General features: G+C 38.5%; 1 protein-coding gene across 2 annotated transcripts in view; it reads left to right on the top strand.

Annotated features, from left to right (window-relative positions):
• Positions 1-21843, top strand: part of LOC103027766 (cytoplasmic dynein 1 intermediate chain 1) — a 97864-nt gene that overhangs the window by 30181 nt on the left and 45840 nt on the right. For both annotated transcript variants that reach the window (XM_007259820.4, XM_049475416.1), the window contains exons 7-8: positions 14581-14673; positions 21666-21828. In XM_007259820.4, coding sequence (XP_007259882.3) covers positions 14581-14673; positions 21666-21828 — 256 coding nt within the window. The remainder of the gene's footprint in view (positions 1-14580; positions 14674-21665; positions 21829-21843) is intronic.

Raw genomic sequence — 21843 nt, forward strand, 5'->3', positions numbered from 1 at the left:
GGAATGTTAAATGCCGCACAACTTTAGAAATAAAAAATGTCTCCTTCATCTATCCAACCTCACTTGAAATTCGATATTAGGGTTAATTATTCACGTCATCATCTTGCCATGAGCACACTGGCCAACCTCACAACTTACACAGGTATCCCATGACTTTTGTGTTTTATGTTAACAGGGTCAACATAAAATAGTAAATAGGTAAATAGTTAGAAAGTAAACAATAAGCTAATTTCAATGGTTTTTATTACTTCTTTATTACTACTCCACTGGACTTGAAAAGTACTTTATGTGTCCAAATGTTTATAGACAACACGTCTATGCGTTCCTCTAAATCAGATAAAAATAGCTGGGGAGCAGTGGAACTGTGTTCTCTGAAATGATTGTGTTCCATCCAATATTTTTGGGATGATTTACAGAAATGGGAATGAGGTGGCATGGTGATCATCCAACATCCTGACACATAATCATACTCCACAATGTATTAGAAATCTCTTACTGGGCAGTAGAGATGACTTTTAAAGCAATTAACGCAGAACAAACTTTTTTTTACAGTACCCTCTATTTCAATGAATGAACAGGTGTCCCAATATTTCTGTCCATTTAGTTACATTTACATTTATTTATTTTGATTCTGGTCACTGAATTAGAAATATACATTATATTAAAACAGTTATTTAAAAGTATTTTAAAATCCTGAAGAGAGTTGTATCCGTATATATATTTAAAGAAGATAGGCTACTGACAAACACAATACATGCTGGAATTAAAATAGCAAGATTTGTAATGATAAGCCTGGACTGTGCTGATTGTGTTTTTCCCCTTTCTTACGTGTCGCCTAAAATATTCCGTCTAAATCTGACAAGGTCTAAATCCCTCAATCTGGAGCATTTCCTGCATGCGTTAGCGGAGGTTCTGAGCCGTTATCTGTGTTCAAAGGAGCCTGCTTGTTTATCTCTGCCGCACTGAACATTTCCAGACCCCAGAGCGCTGCTGCTGCGTCTCAGAGGCAGGGGCCGCTCGGCGCTGTGTGGCCTTTGGCCAGCAGATAAAGGTTGATAGCGCTGCTGTAAATGACACAGCGGGATCGATCTGAGCCCTTCGCTGTAATGATGACAAACGAGGATGAGGATGCAGAGGGGCACGGAGAGGCCGAGCCCAAAGCTGATCTATCCCTTCCAGTAAATAGTCAAAGCTTTGTGTTCCACCATGTCAAACTTCTGAAGAGCCTCAGATTAGCTTCCAAAAAGTGCAGCAGAGAGATAAGGAGTGTAGTGATTTATAGGTGTGGTTTGATGGCACATTTGTTCTGCTTTTAGTAAAGTTACTCACCCACTGTCGCTCAGTGATTCATTCATATTCCCTCTCTGTTCTGTTACTAATTGTTGTAGTTTGGTTGGGCTAAATCATTTCTTGCAATAACTAAAATTTTAAGTAAAGGAAGAAAATAATTACCAGACTTACCAAACAATATATATATATATATATATATCACGTTTACTAATCCACTAAACTGACATGTCGACACAAAGTTCAGTCCTTATTCCCATGACAACATAACTTGCATATTAATTTTATTTCACATTGATCACAGGAAATCTGCCATAAATATGCCATAAAAATAATAATTTAAAGAATATGTGTATAAACAGATGTAGTGGGACACCTGTTCATTTATTGTTTCCTTCAAAATCAGGGGTATCAAAAAAATCACCGCTCCTTTTGCTTCGGAGTGTGAATTTGATTGCATTCATGTTTATGTTTATGTTCTTCAGAGAGTCAAATTCTATTGGCAGTACTTTTCTACTTTTCTAAGGTGTGTGCAGCAATAAATGTAAGTACAAAAATATATATTTTGAAATGGGTGTCCACAAACATTTGGATATATTGTGTAGTTAATTGTTATCACTTTATATCTTAACCCTTGTGTGGTGTTCATATTTTTGTTTCTCGTTTACTTTGTTACTTGTTTTTAATTCAGCAAAATTAAGCTATTTTACATTAAAATGCTTTACACATGCTTGCTTCACCTACATTGCAAGCAATATAAACAGCTTACATAGTTAATATTTGCCCTTTACCTTTCTTATGTTACATTTCTTTCAAAAAGTGCTACTCTTTTTTTTATTAGTTTTTTAATAAAATGTAAAATAAAATTAATTAAACTCAAGATATGAGTAGAAAATTTGTTTAGTTTCAAATTTACAAATGAAGCAATGTTTATTAGCCCTTGGCCAAACACACTGTATGTAATATAAATGGTTGGGGGGGGGGGGGGGGGGGGTGTACAGTGTGTGTTTATCGAAAAAATGTGTTTTGATATATGTTTTTCACAAAAAATGAGCCAATGCCAATGAGTTTGAGTTAGAAAAAATATTTTTTTAGTATCATTTGATGAAAAATGACAACGGGTCCCACAGACCCGAACACCACACAAGGGTGAAATTGTTGTATACAGTGGTAGTCATTCTAAAATATTTTAATAAGTAATTTTGGAACTTTTTATAGATACACTTGTTATGAAAGTTTGATTACCAACCACCAGATTCAATTTATGTTATGTATACATATATATATATACATGTGCAAAGTTTTAAGCTCCTAAGCACATTATTTAAAACCAATTATCTCAGAGTGTCTGCTTCTAAAATGATCAGTATATGAATATACTAAAAGTTGTGTTTAAGTGTAAGTGAATGGACAGCAGTTATGGCGCTGTGTGTGTGTGGATATGGGCTAGGGCACACAGAGAGCTCTCAGGCTGAGATTGCCACACAGCTGCAGGAGGCCTGAGGGGAAGAGTGACTGAGAGTCAATTAAAGCCTGGCCTCCTCCAGGCTTTAGTCCTGGCTCTTCTCGCTCTCTCTGCTCTGCTTTATGCGTTTGATGAGCACGGACCCCAGAGAGGAAACGTTCTCTCCCCCCACAGCTTGTCTTCATTTGATTTCAGAAGAAAGTCTTAACACTGTCACTGAGACTGGGTGAGAGAGCTTTTGTTGTCTAGAATTGAGTGAGTCATGGCATACGGACTGCACATCAGCCTTCACCATGTCTAGCAGGAAGAGTATTATTGATATCGGTCCACTTTAGACACTTTAATATTGTTCTTTGCTCTTCAATCATCAATCATAATGTCATCAATCAAATGCCCTGATAAAATTTCCCCTTTACTCTGACTGTTTGTTGTAAGCTTATAGGCCAACAAATTTGCACTTGTAACTACGCACACAAATCAAGTGAGATAAATTAAGATAACATAAACTGTTATCTTATCTTATTTAGACATTATCTGTTAATATAACACATTTGTTGTCTAGATCTACATAAACACTTAAAAAACACATTTATCTGTGTTTATGCCTGAATCGTCACATATACCTCTACTTAGGAGATAGAATTATTTCTATGTGACATATTGCTATCTCTGTGAGTCCACCCATATAAATCAGGAAAACTATTATAAGGCTGAAAAGTCAGATATAGTTTACAGTTACTGGTATCAGTCATATGATCTTTATATCACTCAGACAGGTTAGTAACCACAAAGGCACTGTTCGGCCACAGCAGCTGATGAGAGAAGAATCTTTACCGTGATAAAGACGAATAAACACTATTCAGTGACCAGGTGTGGATTTATTTGATGAGTACTGTTTTCCAAAAGATATTAGAATATAACAGAAGGTAACAGAAATACAAAAGCTACACTGCAAGATGCTAACCACTAGTTTGGATAGCTACATTGCAGTTTGCTAACAAGCCATGCATTGTTTTACTGTCATACCAACACTGGGCATTTGGAGTTGCTTAATTTTGCTAACCAAAAAAAGTGGCATATTTATTATTATCTTTTCACAACAGTTTTTAAAAATAAATTCAGATGATAAATGAAGTCCATACCACTGTATACCTTTGCGCTATCTCAATGCCAATATACATTATTACACATGTACATATCTGCCAGTGCCAATGTCAGTGACAATAAACAAATGTATAACTTACTGAGAGATTAGACCTCACGGTAAAACGTTATAACTTTAAAACTAATAAAACTAAATAAAAAGCATTGCCTGGTCCTTTTCCGTCATGTAATAAATACGTAAACAACTATTGATTTGAAATATTGGCCAAATCTTTCACCTTTACTTAATATAGTGCACTAAAATGTCCTGAAATATATAACATTTATTTAAAGGCCATAGTTGTTTCTACAAAACTGTAATAAATACTGCCAACATTCTGAGAAATTAGAATAAATGTATATTTTTGTTTCCCAATGTTATTATATATAAATACAAACAGTTTGTAAAATAAGTACTTTACTCCTGTCATCACTCTGATAAAAAAAATAATCATCCCAGATTTCTGCAGGGTGTTTTACAGTTTTTGTCCGACCAATTTGCAGACTGGTCTAGAATAGAACTGGCAGTGATGGCAGGAGCAAAGTAATTCCTTACAAACTGTTATTATATTTATATTGTTGATATCTTGGAAAACAAAAATAATTATATTAATATATTGTGATTTCTCAGTATGTTGGCAGTATTGTGTGGAAACAACTAGCATTTAAGTAATTATAACATTTCAGGCTATTTTAGTGCACTATATTAAGTAAATGTGACCAATAGCATTTTTTAATTTGTCCCATTTAGTTTAATGGATTTGACTGACTGAACCCTACAGTGGAGCAGATGCTGCTGAGGTGGTCCTGAACTCCTGTGTATCAGTATGTTGGTGGGTTTAGAGGCGCTGGCTGTCCGGCTTGGTGTGCTGTGGTGGAAGGCTAGTCAGTGTTTGTGTCTTGCATGGGGTGGCGTGCCAGCGCCACATTAGAGACCTCTTTCATGTCCGCATCTCTGCTGCCTCCTCCGCTGCTCTCTGTCTCTGTTGTGGTCTGCAGACTGCTCAACACCCAGCTTCTGGGGGCGAGAATAGAGCGCATGTGTGTGTGTCTGTATATGCGTGTGTATATATGTGTGTCTGCATTGCCTCACATAACAGAGGCGTACAGTATGTGTGCTTGTGGATGTGTGGCCCTGTGTCTGACGGGTCTCCTCTCCTCTCTGTCTTTTGCCATCTCTCACACCCCCGCATGGAAAAGCCCCTCTGACTCTATCAGCCCTGTTTTCATCTGTATTGATGGGGCCTGGTGAAGAACATCAGCATCGAAACCTGCCCCCCCCAACCCCCCACCCCCACATGATTGCGTAATGAGCTCCATATCCCAAATAGGAGGCCTGGAGCGGCGCAGCTTGGCCTAATAAACGGCTGGATGAAAGACTGGGTCGCATCCTCCTGCCGCTTAATGGACGGCATCTCGTCCTGCATGTGTTTTTTTTTCTCATCTATCCGTGCCGCTTCACACCATACCTTTCGCCTTTAGTAAAAGCACTCGGTGTCAACATCCATCTATCAGCGATCGGACAGGCGCTGGCATGAGCCCTGGCTCTGCTGCTGGACGCCCTCCAACTCACAGAGGCAAACCTCAAGTTTAATATTTCCACCGTCGCGCACACTCTCACCCCACCTCTGTTTTAACGGGAAATTTGAAGGGCACAATCTTTGATCTATCACTACCAGTAAAAAAAATTGAAAAAAAAAAAAAACTTTGACATCACGGCCGAGACGTTCAATAGAAGCGCTAGTTTGATGGGATGAAGGCGCGCTACGCATTCCGCAGCAGTCCGTCCCACTGCACCGCCACAGAGGCCGATTTACATTAACCAACTCCACATGCACGGCTACTGAACAGTCAAGTCAGGCAGTGTAATCTCTGAGATCAGTGATCAGAGGATCCCATGTGGGGTGAACATTTTTTCACCTACCTTATAATGAATTGGTGTTTTTACACCTCAGCTGGTGATGCATAGATAGGTAAAACTACTCAGATGTAATAGATGTAATTTTGTATCTGTACATTTTGTTTAAAGTGTAACTGCACCCCACTGGTTTCACCTTTTAAATATTGACTTCACCCTTAGTTCAGCTTGGAAAATGCTCAAAATGGGAGGGGTACTTTGGGAGGGGCCCTGCAGTGATGTCTGGGTTTAGAGGTGGGGCAGGAAGGGGAGCAGTGTGGGCTGTGCTGCTCTGTTTTAAAGCTAACATAACATAACACAATATAATATCTATTACACTGAATGACAAGCCGAATGTAAGTGCAATAAGGTGTTAGGAAACCACCCAAACTTGTTCCAATATACTACCTTCTCAAGACTCAAATGCCTCTCATATGAGGTGTCATCAGGGGGCAAAAACGTTGATCAACTGATTTGTATATTATCATATGTCATCAGATAAAAGTCGTAATCCTTTAGAACAGTTAAACCAGAGGGGTGCTGCAGAGGTGGAACTGACAACATTAAAAATTAATTTTGAAATGTTGACAGTTTGGAAAGATGTTTTTAATGTTTAAGCAGGGATGGTATATGTTAATATTTTGAATTGACACATATCAACTATTAATGTAAAAAATAGTTTAGTTGCTCTTTAATATTGTTGTGCTTAAAAAAGCTTTTTTAACATTGCATAATAGTTGTTGGGTAGTATTGAAATTCTGACATTGAATCAATGTTAATTTAAAGGTTGTAAAGGTTGGCGCAAATGCCCCTCAAAAATGAGATACACATATTTATTGTAAGTAAAGTTTAATATAACAATCCACATTGTCGCTGTCCAATGAAAAACAAGTATCTCCATTTTTGGGGATTTTTAGTTTACTAGATCATTTAAACAGACAAACTGACCCTTATACTGTGTGAGAATTTCTTAATGAATGAACCAATAAAAATACCTTAAAAATTACCTGAAATAGACTGTTTTTACATTGATTTCCAATGAAAGTTTTGGAGATGTTTTTCATTGGACAGCGACAATATAAAGCTATAACTTTAACTTCAACCTAAAATCAACCTAAAACTGAAGTGCATAAGTAAATAATCATAAAGATCAATGTTCTTTTAATGCACTAGATATGGATAATGGACATGGATTAAATTAGCATTTGCTATCTGAGAAATAACCAGAAACATCAAAAACTACACACACATTTATACACTGATCCCTGTCCTAATGAACTCGCAGCAATATGCTCTATGTTGTGCTGCTGTTACTGTTTACATCTAACAACAGCTAGCACATTTCTGTAGACTTCAATAAGACAGGACAAAGCTAAAGGCTAATGCTAAAAACAAAAGTGCTCCTTACTGAAAAACAGCAGTGACCAGTTGTAAATAGTTATTGCTAATTTGGTTTTGGTTGACTGATATACCCATGTTTAATTTTATTAATCTATTAATATTAAGAAAATGTTATTAATCTTTAACATATTCTTTTGTATTATGTTTTATATGAATTTTTGGTGCTGCTGACCAGCATATGACCTGCATTTCAGCTTTAAAGCACATCATCTGCTGGTTTGTGTTGGTGTCAGGCTGTGCTGGCCCTTGTTGTGTATTTAGCAGTGCTCACAGTTGTAGGCTAATGGCTACAGCTAATAACAAATAATGGCAATGGCTGGGGATAAGCTGCGATAGTTAGGTTGCCCTGCTGAAAAACCCATCATAAGACCTAGATATTCAAGTTACAAGTAGTCTAAGCACCCTTGATGTTCAGAGTGGTTAAAAAACTCTTATCTTTCACACAAAAACATACACAACAAGTATACTGGTCAGGATCTAACTTTTGCAACCAGCTTAAGCAGCTTGACACATGAAAGCAGTATTTTTAACAGGCTAACCAAAGGTTAAATAAAGAGCAAAAGAAAGAAAAGACTCAGACAAGGAAACTAGAGACAGACAAAGTAAGAGTGTGAAGATAAGTTCTAGTCTGCTCTAGTCTGGTTGGGTGGAGAAGTAGTATATCACTACCTTTGCTGGTGTGACTGTGAGTAGAGTAGGAATTCCCAGTTGAGGAGGGGCGTTTTTCTTTTTCTTTGGAGGTTGGAAAGATAAGAGGTGCAGTCGATTGCAGCATTAATTACCATCCTTGATGAGGGGAAAACTACCCAAAGATGACAGCACTTGGGCAGGCCCTGGCTCCTAAACAGCTTTTTAAAACATTTTTATAGGCTAGTTGTTAAGGATAGAGTAGGTTTTGAGACGTCTGTAATTGGCTGTTTGGTTAAATGGTTTAGTTGCACATTCTCCAGGCAGGAGATCATGGTGTAGTACACTTGTTTGGGCTTCAGTAGCGATTTTTCTTTATAGTGTGTCTACTTATATTACTTATAAATCGTTGCTGACCTACAAAAAGTTCTAAAAAGTTATTTTCTGAGGTTTTTCGCTTTGACAAAAAAACACTATATGGACAAAACTATTTTTTTAATAGATTTTGGAGCATTGCTGTAAGAATTTGATTGCATTCAGTGACCAAAGCATTAGTCATGTCAAGAGAGCGCTCTAGAGAGTCATATTCTATTGGCTTCAACTTTCTACAGGTACAGGACAAGCTGTGTGTGTATTTACACATCTGTGTCAGTAATGGGTGCAACTTAAAATATCTGAATGCGTGCTGTACATTGTGTCAAATTTGAGTCATGCTGTGTGGACCAATAGAAATGCTCCTTACTTTTTTCCTCTTGGAAAGATTGGTATAAAATGAAGTGTTAAAACATGTAGAAAGAAGTTCTGTGAATTTACTAGCTGATTATTAAAATCTGATTATTGCCAGAATCGATGAAACTTGGAGTTTTCTCATTATCTGATTACCCAAGTTCATGTAAACGCATTATTTCTGAGTACTGATACTGACTCCAGTGTTCTGCAGTAATCTGATTATAAAGTGTATGTACGCAGGCTCTCATGGATTATATGGTTGGGATGGCAGTGAAGCTGTTTATGAGTCCTAGATTGCTTTTTATATATCAATTATTGCAGTGTTTTGTCTTAGCTCTGAACCTGTAAGATACAGCTCTTTTGCTCTCCGTCCGGCGCGGGCTGAGCGTAGTTACTGTGGCGAACAGCGTGACGCGGGGAGGATTCGAATTGACTGGAGCAGCGTGAGGAAGCTGAGGGAAGATTGAATGGCTGCGAGAAGCGGAAGATGTCATTACAGTGCCGTGTAGGCCCAGAGTTTCATCAAACTGGCAGGCAGGGAGGATAGAGCTTAATACGCTGCCCCACAGAGCTGTCTGGTATTACGCGGCAGGTGGAAGGAAAAGTATCTCGTGACTGGGATTAAATGGCCGAGGGATAGAGTAGTGGGACTACGTTAAAGCTGTCCCTTCTCATTACTCCTTCCCTTCTCCATCTCGGAGGGCTCTCTCTAATACCCGGACGCCCCGTGGGGTCGCTAGTTCACCGTTGTCTTAAATAGCGCGGAGAGATCAACTCCTTTTAAATCAAACTGTTATGGTATTACGACTTTATTTAATTTACAGCTTGTCTCCGAGATTTCCTGCCGAAAGGAGTGCGTGCGGTTCACCCGTGTGAATGTCAAGCAAACAGACAGTGTTGATGTTTTACAGAGGCTGTTCTGGGGTCATGAAAATATGCCTGGCTGTACAGTCGGACAGGAAGCCGCAGGGACCCGCGGGTTCATGACATGCCTCTCTCGCCTTGTTTGCTAACCTATGGTCTCTTAGCCATGATCGTGAATCAAGCCCGTCTCGATTTTGTCCCAGTCTCTGTGGTCAGGCTGACCACATCACGCTGTGCAGCCTCTCAGCTTTCCCTCATCCCTACTGGAGCACATCATCCTTTCCCAAAAACTGGTCAAATCAGGTCATGACCAGTCACTGATGCATTAAATTTGCTTGATTCAAATAGGCCATCTTATAAATCCTTTCCATATGAATAAACGTATTGCATCAACAGGGTTGCAGCCAGTTCATTGGTTTATTGGTATAATAAGATTGTGTGGATGTAGCAAATTTTACTCACTCATTTACTTACTCACTTCTCTTGTCCCCTTTCCACAGTTGCAGAATTTACACTGTTAAAATGACTTCAAATTCCTCAATTTAAAGCTGTAAAGGAACCTCTTAAAGTGCTTCAAGGAACCTTTAGGAAATATTTTTGTTCTAAAAAACATTTTTTTCCTCCATGGTTCCTCAAATCCCTATAAGAGAGAGGTTCTTCCACAAAAAAAAAAAAAAATTAGGAAGTTATATTTTTAACAGTGATAGCTAACCTCTTTCAGAGGTAGGGCTGCAACTAATGACTATTTTGGTAGTCAACTAATCTGGTGATTTTTTTTTTTTTCAAATAGCCGATTAGACAATGATTATCTGCCATGTCCTCTATCTTTAAAAAAAAATAGAAACAGCTGAACATGAGATTTAAAAGACATTTAAATGTCTAGATGTGTTTAAATGTGGAAAGTACTAATATTTAGTGAGTAAATATGTTTAGCACTGTGTAATACGTTACTGTTACAAATTAACAATTAGTCAACAGTTAAAATTTGTAGTCGGCACATTTAAATAATCGACTATATTGTAGATTATATCGACTAATTGTTGTAATATATTTTGATGGGACAGATACACAGACCCAGAATGGAGAGAGTGAGTCGCAGAGCTTATGCAAAGAGTATCACCTCAGAGTCCAGCAGAGTACAGCAGAAAAACAGATGGAGTAGGAGAGCAAGAGACACAGAGAGAAAGTAAGAGAGAGAGAGAGAGAGACAAAGAGAGAGAGTAGTGGTGGGGTGGTGGTATGGTGTGGTGTGGTCTGGGCTTTGCTGGCTGGCTGCCTGTCTGGGCCTGAGAACTCCTCGGTTCCCCGCTGGTCTCTGGCTTGCAGGCACGGTCACATTCAGCAGCTTGACCGCATTCGCTCTGGCCCAGACCTCGCTCACGTCACTGATCCACACTCACCCACAGCTTCTCCAGAAGAATATGGCTCAGCACTGATACCAGCAGCACATTAAACCTCACAGTCCAGCTTTAAATTTAGCTCACAGAAGCTTTTTAGATTATTCTTTAATATCTAGAAAACACTGTCTATTTTTATATTCTGTTCTGAGACATCTAGTGTTTTATAATGTTTTAATGAATATGGCAGATTTTCTTGCAGTTTTAGTAACAGTATTAATCGTTAACTGATGTTATTTTTATGAACCTGGACAAAAAAATGTTAAATTCTGTATTCAAGCTTAATAAATGCATGTATAAACCGTTATGTGACATCACTAATACGGTTGTGTATAGTGCTTGATATACACCCCTTATAGTCATTAGGGGTGGGCGAAATGGCTCTAAAATAATATCACGATATTTCAGGGTATTTTTGTGATAACGATATACTTGGCAATATAGGAAAACAGAAAAATAATTAATTAATTTCAGGAAAATAGGATAATAGTATAATCATAATGCGGGAAAATAAATAATATAGCATAAAATAATATAATTCAGCAAAAAATATTGCAGAATATTTCTGTGCATAAAAACTGCAAACAAAGACTATAAACTAAAACAATTATACAATATATACACTTAAAGCTTCAAAGTAAAGAATAGACTACTTTTAAGACAAACCATGCTTATTATCACGATATGGATTTTTAAAATCATGATATTTCTGTGTTGCGATATATTGTATACGATATAATATTGCCCACCCCTAATAGTCATACATGCATATCACTTAATAAAACATGGTTCATAATGTGTTATAATACAGAGATTGTTTCTAATGGAGTTGTAATGAGTGTGACACAGTATAAGGTTCTAAAAATGGAGTCCATACAATTTCTGTATCACAGCAGATGTGTTGTTTACATCCAGGTAACATTTGTTTGGTGCCATAGATGTAAAAAATGTATGTATTAAATGAATATGTAACTAATATAATTTATAGCAGTAAAACAGAGGCTTCGGTTGCCAGGTAGAAGTAAATAAATGTGATCACTACAGGTGAGAAGAATAGTTTCACATTGACATCATGTAGAGGTGAATTATAGAAGTCAACGATGATGGGCATTCTTTGTCAATGAGGTATTAGCCCTGTGGTAATATAGGATTCTATTTTTGTAATACACAAATCCAAATACAAGTGATTCTGACATACATTTAAAGTGCATATGAGTCATGTTTGAACAGTGTGAGAATAAAATGGTATATTGATCCTACTGGTATTTTCATGCTATAAAATATGTTGTTATTACAGGTAAATATAGAAGAGATCAAATCTGCTGGGCCCATCTGATGCTGTTTTGAACAACATTGATCCTCCACTTACATCAACTGACAAGCAGCATAAACTGCCATCTGGTGCAGAAAAGCAAATGTATGAATTATTCAGACTCTTCAAACCCTTTCAAACTGTGCAGCACTATTTCAGGCTTTGCTTTATTTCTGACAGGTAGTATAAAAAAGGCATTACAGATTGTGGATTAATGGATTCCAGTATGTAGCTGTCAACTCATATATTGGCCATCTAATATAGTATTGTGGTAGTATGTAGTAATGTTAAAGCTAATAAATCAGATATCAAATACCTACTGTAATATAAGAAATTAATCTAACAATTTTAAAGATCTAGGGCCCTATTTTAGCAATCTATAGGCAAGCCATCCTCTGTTCAGTTGGTTTATGGCACGTCAGTGTGTGTTTGGCATCCCAAGGATGCAAAAAATATTCATGTGTAATATAGGGCTCCTAATGTGTCTCATGGTGGACATAAAAAGGGCCAAACCTGTTTAAGAGTCATTTTTAGGAGGTAGTAAAGATACCTGTCTTTAGGGTTGTACAATATCTAGACCATAGTCCAATATTTAAGCAAATCTATGATTTTTATTTTAAAAAAACTGCGTTACTAAAGTCTTATATTCTTTTAAGATTTTTTCTTTTCGTATTCCCAAGCTGGGATACCCTGAACACAGGTTTAGCCATGCTGTGGAACACTTGGAACAGAGGATTAAAGGCCATGTTCTGGGTCTCAGCATTCCCCTGCATATATAGTAGCAGACACAGGTCTCAAACCCACAAACCTGTGACCAGTAGTAAGTTTAACTGAAAAACGTACTCTTCATAAAAAGAAAGATGTTTAGATTAAGCATGTAGCATAAAATATGCCAATTTTAGTGAACAACTGAATAAAATACATCAGAAACTATTCAAAATTCAAATACTTTATATTGTCAAAACTGGATATTGTTTTATATATTATCCATTATCTCTTATGTCAGATGTATTGTAAATGCATGGTCGCTATCATGGTAAAACCTACTTCAAACCTACCTTCATAGAAAGAAAGCCAATTTGATGGAGATGAAAGAGTGTAGGAAACAGTATTGCTAAATAATGTTTATTTGCTGTTTTTTCCTATGTAAATATTGGACGCTACACTCAAACTTTAAAAGAAAGGACTTGATTGTACAAACTTTTTGACATACAGATTAATGTTCCACTGTTACAAGAAGCAGCGTGTCGTTATGATGGTCTCATTGAGTAATGTGTAAAGAGAAAATAAGCATATAAAAAATATTATCGCATCGGATGGGCCGCACATGCTCCATCAAAATACAGCGGCTTCATTCTGATAGTGGGCAGCAGTGTCTGGGGGCACATTCATGCAGAGCTGAAATCATTGTTGGGGAAGCCCCGAGGCTCAGCGCTCCTTCTCAGCTGGTGTGAAAACAAACACGCTGGTGTTGAGTGTGTGAGTTGTGGCATGTCTGGCGTGATGGGATCACTTCCTCCTCTGGACTGGGCGGCCACTGTCAGCCTGACCCCTGCCTGTTAACCTCTGGCACCCCGAGGTCAATAAGAAAACAATCCCACAGAGCCCCGTGTGTGTGTTAGCGTGCGGCTGCTCGTGTGTTCTCGTCCGCAGGTGTCTGATGGGTGTTAAGCATCTCGGAGGCCCTTTGCCATGCGCGGGCGTGGGTCACGGGGGGCCGCGGGGCGGGTTAGAAACACATGCCCAGCGTGGAGGAGGCCAGAGGCAGGTGCCTGTGGGAGAGGAGGAGAGCAGCACCGGGCTAGTTCTTTGACTGGGGTGACTGGGTTAATTGGGGGGGTGAGTCCTCGAGGCCTGGGGGTACGGCACAGCTGAGGGGGGTGTGGGGGTTGGGTCGGTAGAGAGGCACGCCACTCAGCAGCCCTGCTTCCTGTAGGGTATCTGTATCTGTAGTATTCTCCTCCCAGAGGACATCTTGATTTACTCAAGTACACACGTAGCTGCAAACGTGAGCACACCCACACACACACACACTCACACACGTGGAGCACACATGTTCCTGGTAGAACCTGGGTGAAATTTTAAAGCACTGTGTTGTTTGTCTTTGCCTCACGCTTGTGAAAATGCAGCTGTGCAAATCCACAGCCAACACCGGTGAGAAAACAAGGAGCCATGTTGATTAAAAACAAGGCCAGGCAGGCTGCAGCTATGATGGAAAGCCGTGATCTCGATGCGGCCAGATCTGTGAGGAGCCTGGCCTGTGTGTGGGTCTGTGGGTCAGGTACAGAAGATCTGTAAGACATTAGAGTGAGAGGAGGCAGAGCTGGAGCTCAGGCTGGGTCATTCCAGGTGGGGGGTTTGAGTGGGGAGGTGGGTGGAGGCACAGGTTTGGCAGATGGCAAACATAAGTGAAGTGAGTTGATGCCAGTGAACCTGACCTTTCTTTGTCTCCTGATAGAAGAAGAAGAGGAGGATGAAGATAATACAGAGCCCAAAGCAGGCCTGGAGTCCGACCAGAAGGAGGATGAGGAGAACAAGGACTCAAAGGAAGGTAATATGGAATATGTGTGTGTGTGTGTGTTGATCTGCATGTGCTGCTTTGCATTATCAGATTCATTTACCTGGTACAAATTGAATCCATTTGACTCCTGCATGCTGGATCTTCTCAATGTCCAATTGAGAGTTTGTGATGGAGACATCTCTTTAAAATACCAAGACATGACATTGTACAGTATTTTTACTGTTATATAAATGATAGCATTTTTTTGTTAAAACAGAGCTTAAAATTCTTTGTCAATAAAATTGAAAGCAGTGGCATTAAACAGGGACAAAATATATTAAGAAATGGCATACATTTCTTTCTGCCACCATTCTTGTGTCTAATAAGTCTAATATATTCATTCCAAAAACAGTGTGGTCTGGTAGGTTTTCCTGGGATTTTTTCTGGCCAATACAGCTTTTGCTGTTTACCTAAATAACTGCAGTGCTGGTAATGGCACTGATACAAGATCTACTGCGAACATGGAGATAACACAGCAGCAATCTCAGTCTTCGTCTGCTAAAGACCTGGGCAAAATTAACCAGATTCATCAGTTCTGTTTTTAAGTACATTTGAAACAATGCATGTTTTAAATATACTTTACAACATGCCCAATGCAATAGCACACTCTCAGCATAGAGATCTCTAAATGACCAAAACTTACAGACACGTGGTCCAGTGGTCTAATGCGCTACCACTATGTGCGGAAGATTGCCGGTTCAAATCCCGTTCGTGTAGCTCTGCCATCAGCTGACGGTGCTCAGAGGGAGCACAATTGGCCCACAATTGCTCCCTCCGGGTGGGTAGATGGCGCTCTCTCCCCATCATGCTCAAAAGGTGGTGCCGGGCGGCACGAGGCATCTGTGAGCTGATGTATCAGAACCTAGCCGCTGTGCTTTCGTCCGAGCGCGCTGGCTGCTAGCTGCTCAGGTAATGATTCATCAGCAGCAGCTCGAAAAAAGGGTGGCTGACTTCACACGTGTCGGAGGAGGCGTGTGCTCGTCCGCATCCTTCTAGGGTCGCATGTGCCACTGATGATGGGGACACACAAAGGGGTGGGACAATTGGATAGCCAAATTAACTCCTATCAACATATTTCTCTAATCAGTATTTTATATATAGTAACACTACTCCAAATTTACAAAGCAAAAGTTCTCCTAATGTGGTTATTCTAAAGTCACTAGCTGGGTTCCAAGGTCTAGACCAAGGTCATTGGTAGAACCGTCATATAAAGACTCCATCTCAGTAGCCAATTGGTCACTCATACCTAACAGTCTAATGGTTTTGTATAAAATGTGTGTGCTTTTTAATTTCTTTACATAAGAAATAATAATTATAAAAAATCTAATTTTTTAATGAATTCTGCTTAATATTGTAGTTGACATCATGTTGTTGTGCCCAAAAGGGTCTAACCTCTCTGGATTATCAGTGGCAGAAATTTCAAAGCATTGCATCCATCGCATTCTATGGTGAAAACATACCCTATACTGGTAATGCAGCTGGTTTAGCAGCTCAGCTTAGTTATTGACCACCACTGCATATCATTTAATTAGAGTCTGGTGGTTTAGCTGATTTATTAGTGTGACCAAGGTGGTTAAGCAGAGAGTTGCGCAAGCCTTATTTCATATTGGTCATATTGGATATATTGGTACACTGTCATGATAAACGACAGTATAAACTCTAATTAAACTTTCTAATACTACACTGGTAAAGCATGCTGATTTGTGCAGTTGTTTAAGATACTGCAGCCCAATGCCAATAATTCAGTGTGCATTTAACCATTTTAAAGATTTGTCTCCAAAATGACCTAAATGAAAAAAAAGCATGTGTATTATAAATGGGTTTCTGAGTATATTAATTTACCACAGAATGTAATTTATGCGATTTTTGTAAGCAAATGAGAACTACAGAATGATGCACAAGTTCAGTGGTCTGTATCTCCCAATAATGACCTTCTCAACTCAAGATATGCTTATATCATTCCACTTTATTTGCTGTTAATTAGGTAAAGACCACCAGTCATTAAAAGGAACAGTCAGGTAGCGTGTGCGCCAAAAAACGACTCTAACCAGGAACACTGTGTCCCAACAGCAAATGATGCAATAAACTGAAACATTCTTATTTAACAAAGCTGTGTAGACAAGCCAGGCATGGAAAAGTGCTGTTTTTCACAAATTCCGTTTTTGTTTCTGATGCTTTGCATCTTACTGATGTTCCACCTCAGCGAATGCTCTACAGTTACCCCAGCCATATTTCATCAACACTCAGTTAATCAAGCCAAAAGCTTAAAGAAATATGAAAGACTAATTCATGAGGTAGAGAACATTTAACTCTATGACCCATTCTTTTTTTGTATAAAGAATTTAATCATAGAGACTGAGTTTATAGGATAATTGATAGAGTACTGGTGGTTTCAGTTAGTGATACTGACTATTTTAAAATTAATTATTATTTGCTGTAAGCTATTTGTATTGCATTTGAATATGACCCACTCATTCATAGTTTTTTCCAAAATCAAGGGTATTAAAACGTTTTATCCTGCTTTTGTTGGAGTACCTGCCTCTTCTGTCCTGGGACAGCTTTCTACTACATTTTAAAGCATTGCTGTGAGGATTTGATTTCATTCAGCAACAATAGCATTAGTAAGGTCAGGATGTACCACCCCCTCTCATCCCAAACTCCCCAACTCATCCCAAACGTACTGGATGGAGAAGCATCATTTCAGAGAACACAGTTCCACTGCTCCACAGCTCAATGCTGGGCCCTACTCTATACTGTTCTGTTGGCATGAAAGAAGGTTAACGTGTGTCCACAAGCATTTGTACTCGTAGTGTGTTATGAAATACTAAAAACAATACTGAAGCAAAGTCAGACATGTTTAATCAAAGCATGGTTAAGCTTTGCATACATGTATGAGAGGAAACTGATTTATAATGTACAGAACAGAGAGCTGGATGATCCTTAGTGTTTAAGTAAAGACGGGCTGCCTTCAGCCTTGTGCTTATTATGTCTGCTGCACACCCGTGCCAGTATCCACAGTGTAGTAGGACTTTAAGTGTCTTATATTGCAGTTAATTCACTGGTACTGGTATGAAGGAAAATTTCTCACACCTGAGAAGAACTTTTCAGTGGTGGCTGTATTTAAATTTAAATTGAGAGTCATACAGCTCTCTGTAGTTTTTGTGCAAAGCTGGGAACACTGATGTTTTGACCTGTTCAGCCAAGTGAACATTTAATGTGATTATTTATTGATATTTTTAAGGAGATAACCAGCCTGTATGGCACCAAACAATAAAAACTGCCCATTGTGCTAATGTTATTAAATAAAAGACACAAATTAATGCCACCTAGTGCACTTCAGTAATGACCTTTGACCTTTCTCAACCCAGTAATCTGTCCATATTAGTAAATCTGACATTCTGAAAGAAATTCTGTGTGTGTGCCTGAAAGAGTTAATGCTGCTTAAGTCCTGAGATATTAGCTAACAGGTCTTTAGTTTGTTTAGGTGTGAACTATGGATTACAGTCTCGTGCATATGTCCCTCACTGTATAGCACACTGAAACGTGAACTCACACAGAGAGAAAGAATGGAAAGAGAATCCCTAAGAAAGACACAATTACCTCTTAATTGAACATAATTGCTTCTATCTTTGAACTGTGAAAGTAACTGCCACATTTTCAGGATGGAAAATCACTCTGTTTAATTGGTCTACCTGAACCTGAATTACGGTGGAGATTGAAGACAAAAGAAGCTGAGGAACAAATGCATAAATTAGAAAAGCTGAGAACTGCTGAGTCAGTAAATTGGAAGTATAGAAGCTGCAACACATCCAGGCACAAGAGAAGGCCTCCCTTTAAAAATCAGCATCCTAATATGACATGTGCTCCATCCAGACACCTTTTTTACTGTTCTTCTTCCTCTCATCCTTTGCTAAAATCTCCCTTTCTACCTCAAAAGAACATGGAGGGATGAAGGAAGGAACAAAAAGAAGTGAGGGAACTTTACAGCTGATGTGCTTTAGCAGCATCAGATTTGGTGTGGATTACTGCTGATCACAACCAGTGCTGGTAGCCAAGCACAGTTGCTGCACAGTTCCAGCATAGAGCTCTGGGAATAAGTCAGAGACCACGTCAGTTTCTGAATCAGTTTCTCTGATTTTGCTATTTGTAGGTATATGTTTGAGTAAAATGAACATTGTTGTTTTATTCTATAAACTACGGACAACATTCTCCCAAATTCCAAATAAAAATATTGTCATTTAGAGCATTTATTTGCAGAAAATGAGAAATGGCTAAAAATAACAAGAAATGGTGCAGAGCTTTCAGACCTCAAATATGAACAAGTTCATATTCATAAAGTTTTAGGAGTTCAGAAATCAATATTTGGTGGAATAACCCTGGTTTTTAATCACAGCTTTTATGCATCTTGGAATGTTCTCCTCCACCAGTCTTACACACTGCTTTTGGATAACTTTAAGCCACTCCTGGTGCAAAAATTCAAGCAGTTCAGCTTGGTTTGATGGCTTGTGATCATCCATCTTCCTCTTGATTATATTCCAGAGGTTTTCAATTTGATAAAATCAAAGAAAACCATTATTTTTAAGTGGTCTCTAATTTTTTTTTTCAGAGCTGTATATTGTTTGGGTTTCTTTACTATGTAAAGTACTTTAAGTTATTAAACGTAAATTGTACTTACAGCTGCATTTAGTAATTCTACTGTATTTGTCACTGCATTAGATGTTTCTCAGGTTGTCTACCTCTAGATTTCACTGCACAGAGGTGAGCATCTTTCAGCTTCAGCAGCCTGGCTGACTCAGATGAAGAACCTCTCCGTCACCCAGCAGGCTCGTTGGAGCGTTGCGTGGCTACTCGCGTGTGACTCCTGCCGCCATATCAGATACCAATCTCTCTGGGCCGGGGGTCCTGCTTATCAGCTCCACGGCATTGTGGGTCAGACCCGATTCAAAATTAATGTCACTTGACCCCGGCGAGTGGACTTCAAAGGGAGCAGAGAGTGCATTCTTTGTGCGCGTGTGTGGAGTAAATAAGTATAGCGGGAGAGCGAGAGGCCTTGTCTGGGCTGGGCACACGGCCGCTTTGACTCTGCCAACACTTTGATCAGGCCTTTGTCTTCCTTATGAGTCGTCAAAAAAAAGAGGGGGTCCACGCGAATCAAGTGGTCCGAGATCAAAGTAAAGGGCCCCTAATAGTCTGGGAGAAAATCACAGTAACATCAAAAAAAAAAAAGTGAGCATGCAGTCATTATATGGAGAAAATGACCAGAGGCTTAATGTGTTTATTTGTTTATTTACTTACTGGGTGTTTGTTTACTGTCTTTGTAGTTATTTCTGTACCACTTTATATGAAACGTGTATTCATAATGCATTGTGAATACATTTATAATGCAGTATATAGCATACATAATACCTAAATATAATTCATAAGCACTTATAGTAGCATACATAACATGTTATAAAGTAGAGGTATGTGCCTTCATAAAGATTAAAAAATGCCTTTTAATAGTATTTACAATGGCCTGTGAATAATGTATAATGAATACATTTATAATGCTTCATATATCATTCATAAAAGTTTATAATGATAATTGACAGCCTGGCATACATCTCAAATATACTAAAAAGTACAAGTATGTGACTTTATAAATGTGACTTAATGTGACTTTATTATGCCTTATCATAACTGTTCATACAAACTGTTTATATATATATTGATTTTTGCTTTTTTCCCTAAATTGTAAATTAATTCTAAAGTCATCCAGGGTCGTTGTTAACTTGTGGTTTCTGAGGCTGGTTACTCTGATAAATATATCCTGTGTAACAGAGGTAACACCTGGTCGTACTTTTCTGTGGTGTTCCTGGTGAGAGCCAGTTCCATCATAATGTTTTGATGGTCTTTATGACTGCACTCAAGAATACTTTAAAATTTCTAAAAAAAATATTAAAAAAAAAAATTCAATTCAATTCCTTAAAGTAAAAGTAATTACTTGAGTTGAGTAGTTATTGACATAACATGTATTAGAACATTATATTCACTGTATTCACCAACTCTACCTCTTCACACCTTTACAACTGATGCTCTCAAACACATAAAGAGAACAAGGAATTAACACTTGATAAGTTCAGCACAGCTGTTAACTGAAAGCCTGACTGAGATAATCCAGCCAAGATGTGCAAAGCTCTCATCTAAACACGATGTGCTACTTTGAATAATCTTAAATATAAAACTGTCTTTTTTAGATCCAAATAATTCCATGTTTTTCTTCATAGTTTGGATGACTTTTAAAATAATGAAAAAACACTAAACTTAAGGAGTGTCCAAATTTTTGACTGGTACTGCAAGGCATAATGAAATCATTATGAAACGTTATAATGTGTTCTGTATGTTGCTATAAGTATTTATGAATTATTATACAAACTTAGCATGGTAATTGTAAGGTACAGGATTAATATGGAGTGTTACCCAATTGTGTTATGAACAGATATTGTGAGACATTGTGTCCCCTCTTTCTATAGTCACACACTTTATAATGTATTTGTAACTTATAATGTATGTTACTATACATACTTATGAGTAATTATACAAATTAGGGGATATAAAGTATTAGATAAGCTATATAATGCATTATAAATACAGGATTGATAGGAAGTGTTACATTTTCTTCTTTTTTTTGGCATCTCTGTAACTTGCGTAATTTAATAATTTAATTCAGTATGCTTTAATTCAGTCACTTTCGGTGCAGGAAAAGCAAGTCAGAGGAGTTTGGATGTTAGTTCTTGTCTCTCTGGGTTTTCTTATTGTGGGTACTGGCTGTTCTTTCCAGCAGTCTATTGCTATGACTTCTGTGGTTCAGAGGAGTTTATTTAGTGTTATTCCATGACAGTAGGTAGCTGCAAACACTGTATACCAAATCTGTGGCCCATTTACGTATTCTATGTTTATTTACACTGTGCCTCTGTATATTTCTGCCCTTGTGTGTGTGTTAGGCCACCCGCGGGAGCTGACGGAGGAGGAGAAGCAGCAGATTCTGCACTCTGAGGAGTTTGTGATCTTTTTTGACCGCAGCATTCGGGTAATGGAGCGAGCGCTTGCTGAAGACTCCAACATCTTCTTCGACTACAGCGGCCGAGACCTCGAGGATAAAGAAGGGTGAGGGCCGTGTGT

Source organism: Astyanax mexicanus, chromosome 3 (genome assembly GCF_023375975.1).
Source record: "Astyanax mexicanus isolate ESR-SI-001 chromosome 3, AstMex3_surface, whole genome shotgun sequence".
Taxonomy (NCBI): Eukaryota; Metazoa; Chordata; class Actinopteri; order Characiformes; family Acestrorhamphidae; genus Astyanax; species Astyanax mexicanus.